Source organism: Salvelinus alpinus, chromosome 22 (genome assembly GCF_045679555.1).
Source record: "Salvelinus alpinus chromosome 22, SLU_Salpinus.1, whole genome shotgun sequence".
In the NCBI taxonomy this organism is placed as follows: Eukaryota; Metazoa; Chordata; class Actinopteri; order Salmoniformes; family Salmonidae; genus Salvelinus; species Salvelinus alpinus.
The window spans coordinates 46,928,651-46,941,699 of record NC_092107.1 but is presented as its reverse complement, the minus strand read 5'-3'; the positions used below and the strand labels follow the sequence as shown (position 1 = coordinate 46,941,699).

At 42.3% G+C, this 13,049-nt stretch overlaps 1 protein-coding gene across 1 annotated transcript in view; it reads right to left on the bottom strand.

Moving 5' to 3' along the window:
• Positions 1-13,049, bottom strand: part of LOC139549555 (rho guanine nucleotide exchange factor 26-like) — a 111,416-nt gene that overhangs the window by 54,349 nt on the left and 44,018 nt on the right. The window contains exons 10-11 of the mRNA XM_071360174.1: positions 12,920-13,009; positions 7,566-7,720 (exon numbers count right to left, since the gene is read on the bottom strand). Coding sequence (XP_071216275.1) covers positions 7,566-7,720; positions 12,920-13,009 — 245 coding nt within the window. The remainder of the gene's footprint in view (positions 1-7,565; positions 7,721-12,919; positions 13,010-13,049) is intronic.

Genomic DNA, 13,049 nt, shown 5'->3' with positions numbered 1-13,049 from the left:
AGAGGACTCTATATGTATGATCTCTATGGTAACTTGTCCCCTGAAAGAGGATCTCTATATATATGATCTCTATGGTAACTTGTCCCCTAAAGAGGACTCTATATGTATGATCTCTGTGGTAACTTGTCCCCTAAAGAGGACTCTATATGTATGATCTCTGTGGTAACTTGTCCCCTAAAGAGGACTCTATATGTATGATCTCTGTGGTAACTTGTCCCCTAAAGAGGACTCTATATGTATTATCTCTATGGTAACTTGTCCCCTAAAGAGGACTCTATATGTATGATCTCTGTGGTAACTTGTCCCCTAAAGAGGACTCTATATGTATTATCTCTATGGTAACTTGTCCCCTAAAGAGGACTCTATATGTATGATCTCTATGGTAACTTGTCCCCTAAAGAGGACTATATATGTATTATCTCTATGGTAACTTGTCCCCTAAAGAGGACTCTATATATATGATCTCTATGGTAACTTGTCCCCTAAAGAGGACTCTATATGTATTATCTCTGTGGTAACTTGTCCCCTAAAGAGGACTCTATATGTATTATCTCTATGGTAACTTGTCCCCTAAAGAGGACTCTATATATATGATCTCTATGGTAACTTGTCCCCTAAAGAGGACTCTATATGTATTATCTCTATGGTAACTTGTCCCCTAAAGAGGACTCTATATGTATTATCTCTGTGGTAACTTGTCCCCTAAAGAGGACTCTATATGTATTATCTCTATGGTAACTTGTCCCCTAAAGAGGACTCTATATGTATTATCTCTATGGTAACTTGTCCCCTAAAGAGGACTCTATATGTATGATCTCTGTGGTAACTTGTCCCCTAAAGAGGACTCTATATGTATTATCTCTATGGTAACTTGTCCCCTAAAGAGGACTCTATATGTATTATCTCTATGGTAACTTGTCCCCTAAAGAGGACTCTATATATATGATCTCTATGGTAACTTGTCCCCTAAAGAGGACTATATATGTATTATCTCTATGGTAACTTGTCCCCTAAAGAGGACTCTATATGTATTATCTCTGTGGTAACTTGTCCCCTAAAGAGGACTCTATATGTATGATCTCTGTGGTAACTTGTCCCCTAAAGAGGACTCTATATGTATTATCTCTGTGGTAACTTGTCCCCTAAAGAGGATCTCTATATGTATTATCTCTATGGTAACTTGTCCCCTAAAGAGGACTCTATATGTATTATCTCTATGGTAACTTGTCCCCTAAAGAGGACTCTATATATATTATCTCTGTGGTAACTTGTCCCCTAAAGAGGACTCTATATGTATTATCTCTGTGGTAACTTGTCCCCTAAAGAGGACTCTATATGTATGATCTCTATGGTAACTTGTCCCCTAAAGAGGATCTCTATATATATGATCTCTATGGTAACTTGTCCCCTAAAGAGGACTCTATATGTATGATCTCTATGGTAACTTGTCCCCTAAAGAGGATCTCTATATATATGATCTCTATGGTAACTTGTCCCCTAAAGAGGACTCTATATGTATGATCTCTGTGGTAACTTGTCCCCTAAAGAGGACTCTATATGTATGATCTCTGTGGTAACTTGTCCCCTAAAGAGGACTCTATATGTATGATCTCTGTGGTAACTTGTCCCCTAAAGAGGACTCTATATGTATTATCTCTATGGTAACTTGTCCCCTAAAGAGGACTCTATATGTATGATCTCTGTGGTAACTTGTCCCCTAAAGAGGACTCTATATGTATTATCTCTATGGTAACTTGTCCCCTAAAGAGGACTCTATATGTATGATCTCTATGGTAACTTGTCCCCTAAAGAGGACTCTATATGTATTATCTCTATGGTAACTTGTCCCCTAAAGAGGACTCTATATGTATGATCTCTGTGGTAACTTGTCCCCTAAAGAGGACTCTATATGTATGATCTCTGTGGTAACTTGTCCCCTAAAGAGGACTCTATATGTATGATCTCTGTGGTAACTTGTCCCCTAAAGAGGACTCTATATGTATTATCTCTATGGTAACTTGTCCCCTAAAGAGGACTCTATATGTATGATCTCTGTGGTAACTTGTCCCCTAAAGAGGACTCTATATGTATTATCTCTATGGTAACTTGTCCCCTAAAGAGGACTCTATATGTATTATCTCTATGGTAACTTGTCCCCTAAAGAGGACTCTATATATATGATCTCTATGGTAACTTGTCCCCTAAAGAGGACTCTATATGTATTATCTCTGTGGTAACTTGTCCCCTAAAGAGGACTCTATATGTATTATCTCTATGGTAACTTGTCCCCTAAAGAGGACTCTATATATATGATCTCTATGGTAACTTGTCCCCTAAAGAGGACTCTATATGTATTATCTCTATGGTAACTTGTCCCCTAAAGAGGACTCTATATGTATTATCTCTGTGGTAACTTGTCCCCTAAAGAGGACTCTATATGTATTATCTCTATGGTAACTTGTCCCCTAAAGAGGACTCTATATGTATTATCTCTATGGTAACTTGTCCCCTAAAGAGGACTCTATATGTATGATCTCTGTGGTAACTTGTCCCCTAAAGAGGACTCTATATGTATTATCTCTATGGTAACTTGTCCCCTAAAGAGGACTCTATATGTATTATCTCTATGGTAACTTGTCCCCTAAAGAGGACTCTATATATATGATCTCTATGGTAACTTGTCCCCTAAAGAGGACTCTATATGTATTATCTCTATGGTAACTTGTCCCCTAAAGAGGACTCTATATGTATTATCTCTGTGGTAACTTGTCCCCTAAAGAGGACTCTATATGTATGATCTCTGTGGTAACTTGTCCCCTAAAGAGGACTCTATATGTATTATCTCTGTGGTAACTTGTCCCCTAAAGAGGATCTCTATATGTATTATCTCTATGGTAACTTGTCCCCTAAAGAGGACTCTATATGTATTATCTCTATGGTAACTTGTCCCCTAAAGAGGACTCTATATATATTATCTCTGTGGTAACTTGTCCCCTAAAGAGGACTCTATATGTATTATCTCTGTGGTAACTTGTCCCCTAAAGAGGACTCTATATGTATGATCTCTATGGTAACTTGTCCCCTAAAGAGGATCTCTATATATATGATCTCTATGGTAACTTGTCCCCTAAAGAGGACTCTATATGTATGATCTCTGTGGTAACTTGTCCCCTAAAGAGGACTCTATATGTATGATCTCTGTGGTAACTTGTCCCCTAAAGAGGACTCTATATGTATTATCTCTGTGGTAACTTGTCCCCTAAAGAGGACTCTATATGTATTATCTCTGTGGTAACTTGTCCCCTAAAGAGGATCTCTATATGTATTATCTCTGTGGTAACTTGTCCCCTAAAGAGGACTATATATGTATTATCTCTGTGGTAACTTGTCCCCTAAAGAGGACTCTATATGTATGATCTCTGTGGTAACTTGTCCCCTAAAGAGGACTCTATATGTATTATCTCTATGGTAACTTGTCCCCTAAAGAGGACTCTATATGTATGATCTCTATGGTAACTTGTCCCCTAAAGAGGACTCTATATGTATTATCTCTATGGTAACTTGTCCCCTAAAGAGGACTCTATATATATGATCTCTATGGTAACTTGTCCCCTAAAGAGGACTCTATATGTATTATCTCTGTGGTAACTTGTCCCCTAAAGAGGACTCTATATGTATTATCTCTATGGTAACTTGTCCCCTAAAGAGGACTCTATATGTATTATCTCTATGGTAACTTGTCCCCTAAAGAGGACTCTATATGTATGATCTCTGTGGTAACTTGTCCCCTAAAGAGGACTCTATATGTATTATCTCTATGGTAACTTGTCCCCTAAAGAGGACTCTATATGTATTATCTCTATGGTAACTTGTCCCCTAAAGAGGACTCTATATATATGATCTCTATGGTAACTTGTCCCCTAAAGAGGACTCTATATGTATTATCTCTATGGTAACTTGTCCCCTAAAGAGGACTCTATATGTATTATCTCTGTGGTAACTTGTCCCCTAAAGAGGACTCTATATGTATGATCTCTGTGGTAACTTGTCCCCTAAAGAGGACTCTATATGTATTATCTCTGTGGTAACTTGTCCCCTAAAGAGGATCTCTATATGTATTATCTCTATGGTAACTTGTCCCCTAAAGAGGACTCTATATGTATTATCTCTATGGTAACTTGTCCCCTAAAGAGGACTCTATATATATTATCTCTGTGGTAACTTGTCCCCTAAAGAGGACTCTATATGTATTATCTCTGTGGTAACTTGTCCCCTAAAGAGGACTCTATATATATGATCTCTATGGTAACTTGTCCCCTAAAGAGGACTATATATGTATGATCTCTGTGGTAACTTGTCCCCTAAAGAGGACTCTATATGTATTATCTCTGTGGTAACTTGTCCCCTAAAGAGGATCTCTATATGTATTATCTCTGTGGTAACTTGTCCCCTAAAGAGGACTATATATGTATTATCTCTGTGGTAACTTGTCCCCTAAAGAGGACTCTATATGTATTATCTCTGTGGTAACTTGTCCCCTAAAGAGGATCTCTATATGTATTATCTCTATGGTAACTTGTCCCCTAAAGAGGACTCTATATGTATTATCTCTATGGTAACTTGTCCCCTAAAGAGGACTCTATATGTATTATCTCTATGGTAACTTGTCCCCTAAAGAGGACTCTATATGTATTATCTCTATGGTAACTTGTCCCCTAAAGAGGACTCTATATGTATTATCTCTATGGTAACTTGTCCCCTAAAGAGGACTCTATATGTATTATCTCTATGGTAACTTGTCCCCTAAAGAGGACTCTATATGTATTATCTCTATGGTAACTTGTCCCCTAAAGAGGACTCTATATGTATTATCTCTGTGGTAACTTGTCCCCTAAAGAGGATCTCTATATGTATTATCTCTATGGTAACTTGTCCCCTAAAGAGGACTCTATATGTATTATCTCTATGGTAACTTGTCCCCTAAAGAGGACTCTATATGTATTATCTCTATGGTAACTTGTCCCCTAAAGAGGATCTCTATATGTATTATCTCTATGGTAACTTGTCCCCTAAAGAGGACTCTATATGTATTATCTCTATGGTAACTTGTCCCCTAAAGAGGACTCTATATGTATTATCTCTATGGTAACTTGTCCCCTAAAGAGGACTCTATATGTATTATCTCTATGGTAACTTGTCCCCTAAAGAGGACTCTATATGTATTATCTCTATGGTAACTTGTCCCCTAAAGAGGACTCTATATGTATTATCTCTGTGGTAACTTGTCCCCTAAAGAGGATCTCTATATGTATTATCTCTATGGTAACTTGTCCCCTAAAGAGGACTCTATATGTATTATCTCTATGGTAACTTGTCCCCTAAAGAGGACTCTATATGTATTATCTCTATGGTAACTTGTCCCCTAAAGAGGACTCTATATGTATGATCTCTGTGGTAACTTGTCCCCTAAAGAGGACTCTATATGTATTATCTCTATGGTAACTTGTCCCCTAAAGAGGACTCTATATGTATGATCTCTGTGGTAACTTGTCCCCTAAAGAGGACTCTATATGTATTATCTCTATGGTAACTTGTCCCCTAAAGAGGACTCTATATGTATGATCTCTGTGGTAACTTGTCCCCTAAAGAGGACTCTATATGTATTATCTCTATGGTAACTTGTCCCCTAAAGAGGACTCTATATGTATGATCTCTGTGGTAACTTGTCCCCTAAAGAGGACTCTATATGTATGATCTCTGTGGTAACTTGTCCCCTAAAGAGGACTCTATGTATGATCTCTGTGGTAACTTGTCCCCTAAAGAGGACTCTATATATATGATCTCTATGGTAACTTGTCCCCTAAAAAGGACTCTGTATGGATTATCTCTATGGTAACTTGTATCTGGACAGGGTAAACTCTGAATTACTCAAAGAGGTTTTTATGTTCGTCTCAGAAATCCTGTCTTATTTACATCGGCCTGATCCCCTCACCACACCAGCCTTTAGATGCTGTGACACCCTGTGGAGACCGGGCTGGGAGTGTTTAGGTTACTGTAAACTTGGTATGGTTTGATTGGTCAATGGTGGTTTGGAGTTGAGAAGATTCCACCTTCAGATGTTACACATGTAATGAAATGCATTGGTTCTCTCTCTTAACCTGTATCCAGTTCATGGTAACCTTTCGGTTACTAGTCCAACGCTCTAACCACTAGGCTACCCTGCCGTCCCGATGTGTAATGAAATGCTTTTGGTTCTCTCTCTTAACCTGTATCCAGTTCATTGTAACCTTTCGGTTACTAGTCCAACGCTCTAACCACTAGGCTACCCTGCCGTCCCGATGTGTAATGAAATGCTTTGGTTCTCTCTCTTAACCTGTATCCAGTTCATGGTAACCTTTCGGTTACTAGTCCAACGCTCTAACCACTAGGCTACCCTGCCGTCCCGATGTGTAATGAAATGCTTTTGGTTCTCTCTCTTAACCTGTATCCAGTTCATGGAGGAAGCTTGTATGATCAATTCTCATTTCCTAGACTTCTAGGCTTCTGGTCTAGTAAGTGTGACGACCCTCCCACTTTGTCTGACGAATTCTCTCTCTCTGCTCTTGTTTTCCTTATTAGGATGCCGGTGGGCGGAGCCGGGAGGGTCGTCAGCGACGTGGGACACACCTGGGCCCGGGGGTGTCCCGGGATAAATGCACCTCTTCCCCCATTCATTGAGGAGACTCTATGCAGACACACTGATAGATTTTGGTTGTGGCATTTTGTTTGTTTGTTTTGGCACCTTTCAACACCCCTCATTATCACATTTATACACTCAACCACTCACTTACACTATTGATTACTGACTACACACACCAGTGTTAATTCTATTTAGTTTACTTCAGTTAATAAATATATTTTGTTATTCCTTATCTCCAAGTTGTCTCCCTTTTTGTAACGGACTTCGAGCCGTTATGGAATAATGCCTTGTAATGCTTGTTAATGTTTGTAACTTGAGCTTTGGTTCTCTCTCTTAACCTGTATCCAGTTCATGCTTTGTCCTGTAAGTTAACCTCCATATGGTTGGAATAATGCTTGTTAATGTTTGTAACTTAAGCTTCATGCCTGGTATGTTCATCCATTCATTGTTCCAATGTTAATTAAACATCTACCTTTGATATAGACAATTCTCAGACCCAATTCTTGCTTAGTCAACGTCAACTCATTGTCTAACGAGTTGCTTGTATATTTTAATTGTCTTTATAGAGTCATATAAACATTTTAAAATAGGTTAATTACTTAGTCTTATGGGAGGTGTATATACACATATCACTGCAAGGTCACACTTGACTCATCCCAGAGACTCACACAAAGACGTGGCGTTTCCTGCACATAACTCTGTCGCAATGACCTACGGACAATTTGGGCTTGCCAGCTCACAATCTTTACCTCTAGCATACTTAAAGATGTTATCATCACCACCCTCCCCATCTGTGTGATTGGCTAGTGAGACTGCGGAGTTGACTGTGAATGCTTGGTTAGACTGTGGGATTGGCTGTGATTGGCTAGTGAGACTGTGGACCCACCTCTTCTTCCTGGTGAGGATGAGGACGTCATTGAAGAGGAAGAAGTAGACCTGATGACGTGACGTCCTCTTGGAGAAGATGCCGTTCTCCTCCACGAAGGCTGTGAGCTCCCCTCGTTTCACCATCCACCTAGAGGACGACACCAATGGGAAGGGCTGGGGGGAGGGGGAGAGAGAGAGGGGAGAGAGAGAGGGGAGAGAGAGGACAGTGGGGGGACAGAGGGGAGAGAGAGAGAGGGGAGAGAAAGGACAGAGGGAAGAGGAGAGAGGGGAGAGAGAGAGGGGAGGGGACAGAGGGGAGAGAGAGGACAGTGGGGGGACAGAGGGGAGAGAGAGGAGAGAGAGAGAGGGGAGAGAGAGAGGGGAGAGGACAGAGGGGAGAGAGAGGACAGTGGGGGGACAGAGGGGAGAGAGAGGAGAGAGAGAGAGGGGAGAGAAAGGACAGAGGGAAGAGGAGAGAGGGGGGACAGAGGGGAGAGGAGAGAAATAGGAGAGAAGAGAGAGCGAGAGGAGAGAGAGAGAGGACAGAGGGGAGAGGAGAGAGCGAGAGGGGAGAGAAAGGACAGAGGGGAGAGGAGAGAGAGGACAGAGGGGAGAGAGAGAGAGAAGACAGAGAGAGAGAGGAGTGAGGGGAGAGAGAGAGGGGAGAGAGAGGATAGAGGGGAGAGGAGAGAGGGGGGACAGAGGGGAGAGAGGAGAGAGAGGAGAGAGAGGAGAGAGAGGAGAGAGAGGACAGAGGAGAGAGAGGACAGAGGGGAGAGAGAGGACAGAGGGGAGAGAGAGGACAGAGGGGAGAGAGAGGACAGAGGGGAGAGAGAGGACAGAGGGGAGAGAGAGGACAGAGGGGAGAGGAGAGGGAGGAGAGAGAGAGGGGAGAGAGAGGACAGAGGGGAGAGAGAGGGGAGGGGACAGAGGGGAGAGGGGGACAGAGGGGAGAGGAGAGGGGGACAGAGGGGAGAGGAGAGAGAGGAGAGGGAGAGGGGAGAGAGAGGACAGAGGGGAGAGGAGAGGGAGGACAGATGGGAGAGAGAGGACAGAGGGGAGAGAGAGGGGAGAGGGGAGAGAGGACAGAGGGGAGAGGAGAGAGAGGGGACAGAGGGGAGAGGAGAGAGAGGGGACAGAGGGGAGAGGAGAGAGAGGACAGAGGGGAGAGGAGAGAGAGGACAGAGGGGAGAGGAGAGAGAGGACAGAGGGGAGAGAGGACAGAGGGGAGAGGAGAGAGGGTGGATGATCAATATCAAGGTTAACAAATGTAATGTACTCCAGACATTCCTGTGTAGTGTGTGAACAGCTGGCTAGGAGAGCAGAATGTATGTTCACAGCCCTGCAGATATCTGTTAGGCCCACATGTGCCAACAGCACTTTCCCACAGTTGTGCCTGCCGAAGTGTGTGTGTGTATTTATGTACATCTGTTTGAATATATATCTCTCTGTGTGTGTGTGTGTGTGTGTGTGTGTGTGTGTGCATGCCAGAAATAACTATGTAAGCCTTTCTAGCATACTGCTGGAAACACACTTGTCCATATCAACAGATAAAGAAATGTATCGTGATTCCAAGAGGATGCTGGGAAAAGACCTTGTGAACGTACAGTTTGTACAGAACATAACACCATGTCTGTGTTAATGAGAGTGTGTGTGTTTTAGTCTGTAATGCAGCAGCAGCAGTTATATGGGACCCTTATTCCTCTCCATTTCACACCAGTAGAGAAACCTCATGTTCCCTCCCTGTGTCCCCTGGGAGACTGCTGGGGAAATGTCATGTACGACCAGGAACACCCCTCAAAATGTTCCTCCAAAGCAGACAGACAGCTAATGGTAATGTCTTCACAGTACCTCATGGCACAGGCTTTTAAAAGATACGATCCTTAGTTTCTACATTCATTTTTTGACTTATAAATGAATGATATATATATATATATATATACCCATTGATTCTTACAGAATGACGTCTCATGAGTTCAGTTTTACTGTCGTATCCCATCGAAACACAAAACATCAGCTTGGTTTTACTCTGTTTGTCAACAACCTACATGTAAACAAACACGGTACAGCCTCAACACATGGTTAAAACTATCCTGTTGATGTCATGGATGGCCAGTCCTTGCATCCATAGCTCCTGTCTAAGAATTTGAAAGTGGTTTCTCCAGGCCCAACCCTCAGCGTTTTTACCCCCAAAAACAGAGGCACAGGGAAGGCTTTTGTTATTGTTTCTACTTCAGATGAAATCACATGAGGGGAAACGGGCGCCACGGTGTGCCCCCAACCGCCTTGGTTTTGTTGACAAACGGCGGAGGACGGGAGCGTTGCCCAGCATGGTCAAAACATGTGCATATCCTGCTGTTCTATCACGCATGCAGTGATGTCACAGGGGAGAGAAGGTAACGCATTTGTTGACGTTATATCCTAAACGTTCCCGGTCGTTTCACCATTAAGGATTCTACCTTTAAAAAACAAACACCTCTGCATGTCAACGCTACTCTCATGTATTCTTAAGTGTCCATAGTATCTCATAGGAGCTTAACAGTTCTTCAGGGTTTACAGTAGGTTAACAGCTATAGACCCCACTGGGGTGATTAGAGACAGGCATAAACCCCAGCTATAGAGACAGGCATAAACCCCAGCTATAGAGACAGTCATAAAACCCAGCTATAGAGACAGGCATAAACCCCAGCTATAGAGACAGGCATAAAACCCAGCTATAGAGACAGGCATAAACCCCAGCTATAGAGACAGGCATAAAACCCAGCTATAGAGACAGGCATAAACCCCAGCTATAGAGACAGTCATAAAACCCAGCTATAGAGACAGGCATAAACCCCAGCTATAGAGACAGGCATAAACCCCAGCTATAGAGACAGGCATAAACCCCAGCTATAGAGACAGTCATAAAACCCAGCTATAGAGACAGGCATAAACCCCAGCTATAGAGACAGGCATAAAACCCAGCTATAGAGACAGGCATAAACCCCAGCTATAGAGACAGGCATAAAACCCAGCTATAGAGACAGGCATAAACCCCAGCTATAGAGACAGTCATAAAACCCAGCTATAGAGACAGGCATAAACCCCAGCTATAGAGACAGGCATAAACCCCAGCTATAGAGACAGTCATAAACCCCAGCTATAGAGACAGTCATAAACCCCAGCTATAGAGACAGTCATAAAACCCAGCTATAGAGACAGTCATAAACCCCAGCTATAGAGACAGTCATAAACCCCAGCTATAGAGACAGTCATAAACCCCAGCTATAGAGACAGTCATAAAACCCAGCTATAGAGACAGTCATAAAACCCAGCTATAGAGACAGTCATAAACCCCAGCTATAGAGACAGTCATAAACCCCAGCTATAGAGACAGTCATAAACCCAGCTATAGAGACAGTCATAAAACCCAGCTATAGAGACAGTCATAAACCCCAGCTATAGAGACAGTCATAAACCCCAGCTATAGAGACAGTCATAAAACCTAGCTATAGAGACAGTCATAAACCCCAGCTATAGAGACAGTCATAAACCCCAGCTATAGAGACAGTCATAAACCCCAGCTATAGAGACAGTCATAAAACCTAGCTATAGAGACAGTCATAAACCCCAGCTATAGAGACAGTCATAAAACCCAGCTATAGAGACAGTCATAAAACCCAGCTATAGAGACAGTCATAAACCCCAGCTATAGAGACAGTCATAAACCCAGCTATAGAGACAGTCATAAAACCCAGCTATAGAGACAGTCATAAACCCCAGCTATAGAGACAGTCATAAACCCCAGCTATAGAGACAGTCATAAACCCAGCTATAGAGACAGTCATAAAACCCAGCTATAGAGACAGTCATAAACCCCAGCTATAGAGACAGTCATAAACCCCAGCTATAGAGACAGTCATAAAACCTAGCTATAGAGACAGTCATAAACCCCAGCTATAGAGACAGTCATAAACCCCAGCTATAGAGACAGTCATAAACCCCAGCTATAGAGACAGTCATAAACCCCAGCTATAGAGACAGTCATAAACCCCAGCTATAGAGACAGTCATAAACCCAGCTATAGAGACAGTCATAAACCCAGCTATCGAGACAGTCATAAAACCCAGCTATCGAGACAGTCATAAAACCCAGCTATAGAGACAGTCATAAACCCCAGCTATCGAAACAGTCATAAACCCCAGCTATAGAGACAGTCATAAACCCCAGCTATAGAGACAGTCATAAACCCCAGCTATAGAGACAGTCATAAACCCCAGCTATAGAGACAGTCATAAACCCCAGCTATAGAGACAGTCATAAACCCCAGCTATAGAGACAGTCATAAACCCCAGCTATAGAGACAGTCATAAAACCCAGCTATAGAGACAGTCATAAAACCCAGCTATCGAGACAGTCATAAAACCCAGCTATCGAGACAGTCATAAACCCAGCTATAGAGACAGTCATAAAACCCAGCTATCGAGACAGTCATAAACCCCAGCTATAGAGACAGTCATAAACCCCAGCTATAGAGACAGTCATAAACCCCAGCTATAGAGACAGTCATAAACCCCAGCTATAGAGACAGTCATAAACCCAGCTATAGAGACAGTCATAAAACCCAGCTATAGAGACAGCCATAAAACCCAGCTATAGTGACAGTCATAAACCCAGCTATAGAGACAGTCATAAAACCCAGCTATAGAGACAGTCATAAAACCCAGCTATAGAGACAGTCATAAACCCCAGCTATAGAGACAGTCATAAACCCAGCTATAGAGACAGTCATAAACCCCAGCTATAGAGACAGTCATAAAACCCAGCTATAGAGACAGTCATAAACCCCAGCTATAGAGACACTCATAAACCCCAGCTATAGAGACAGTCATAAACCCCAGCTATAGAGACAGTCATAAAACCCAGCTATAGACAGTCATAAAACCCAGCTATAGAGACAGTCATAAAACCCAGCTATAGAGACAGCCATAAAACCCAGCTATAGTGACAGTCATAAACCCAGCTATAGAGACAGTCATAAAACACAGCTATAGAGACAGTCATAAAACCCAGCTATAGAGACAGTCATAAAACCCAGCTATAGAGACAGTCATAAACCCTAGCTATAGAGACAGTCATAAACCCAGCTATAGAGACAGTCATAAACCCAGCTATAGAGACAGTCATAAACCCCAGCTATAGAGACAGTCATAAAACCCAGCTATAGAGACAGTCATAAAACACAGCTATAGAGACAGTCATAAACCCCAGCTATCGAGACAGTCATAAAACCCAGCTATCGACCCACTGGGGATCATTCCAAGCCCAGCTATAGAGACAGTCATAAACCCAGCTATCGACCCACTGGGGATCATTCCAAGCCCATCTCCATACCTTGATCTTAAAGTCCAGTTGAGAGTTGATGGTGTACATCATCTCTGTTCTCTCCATGGTACGGGCCCCTTCGTTACACTTACGCACCACCTAAAACACAGTTATTAGCTCTCACAGACACGTGCAGATA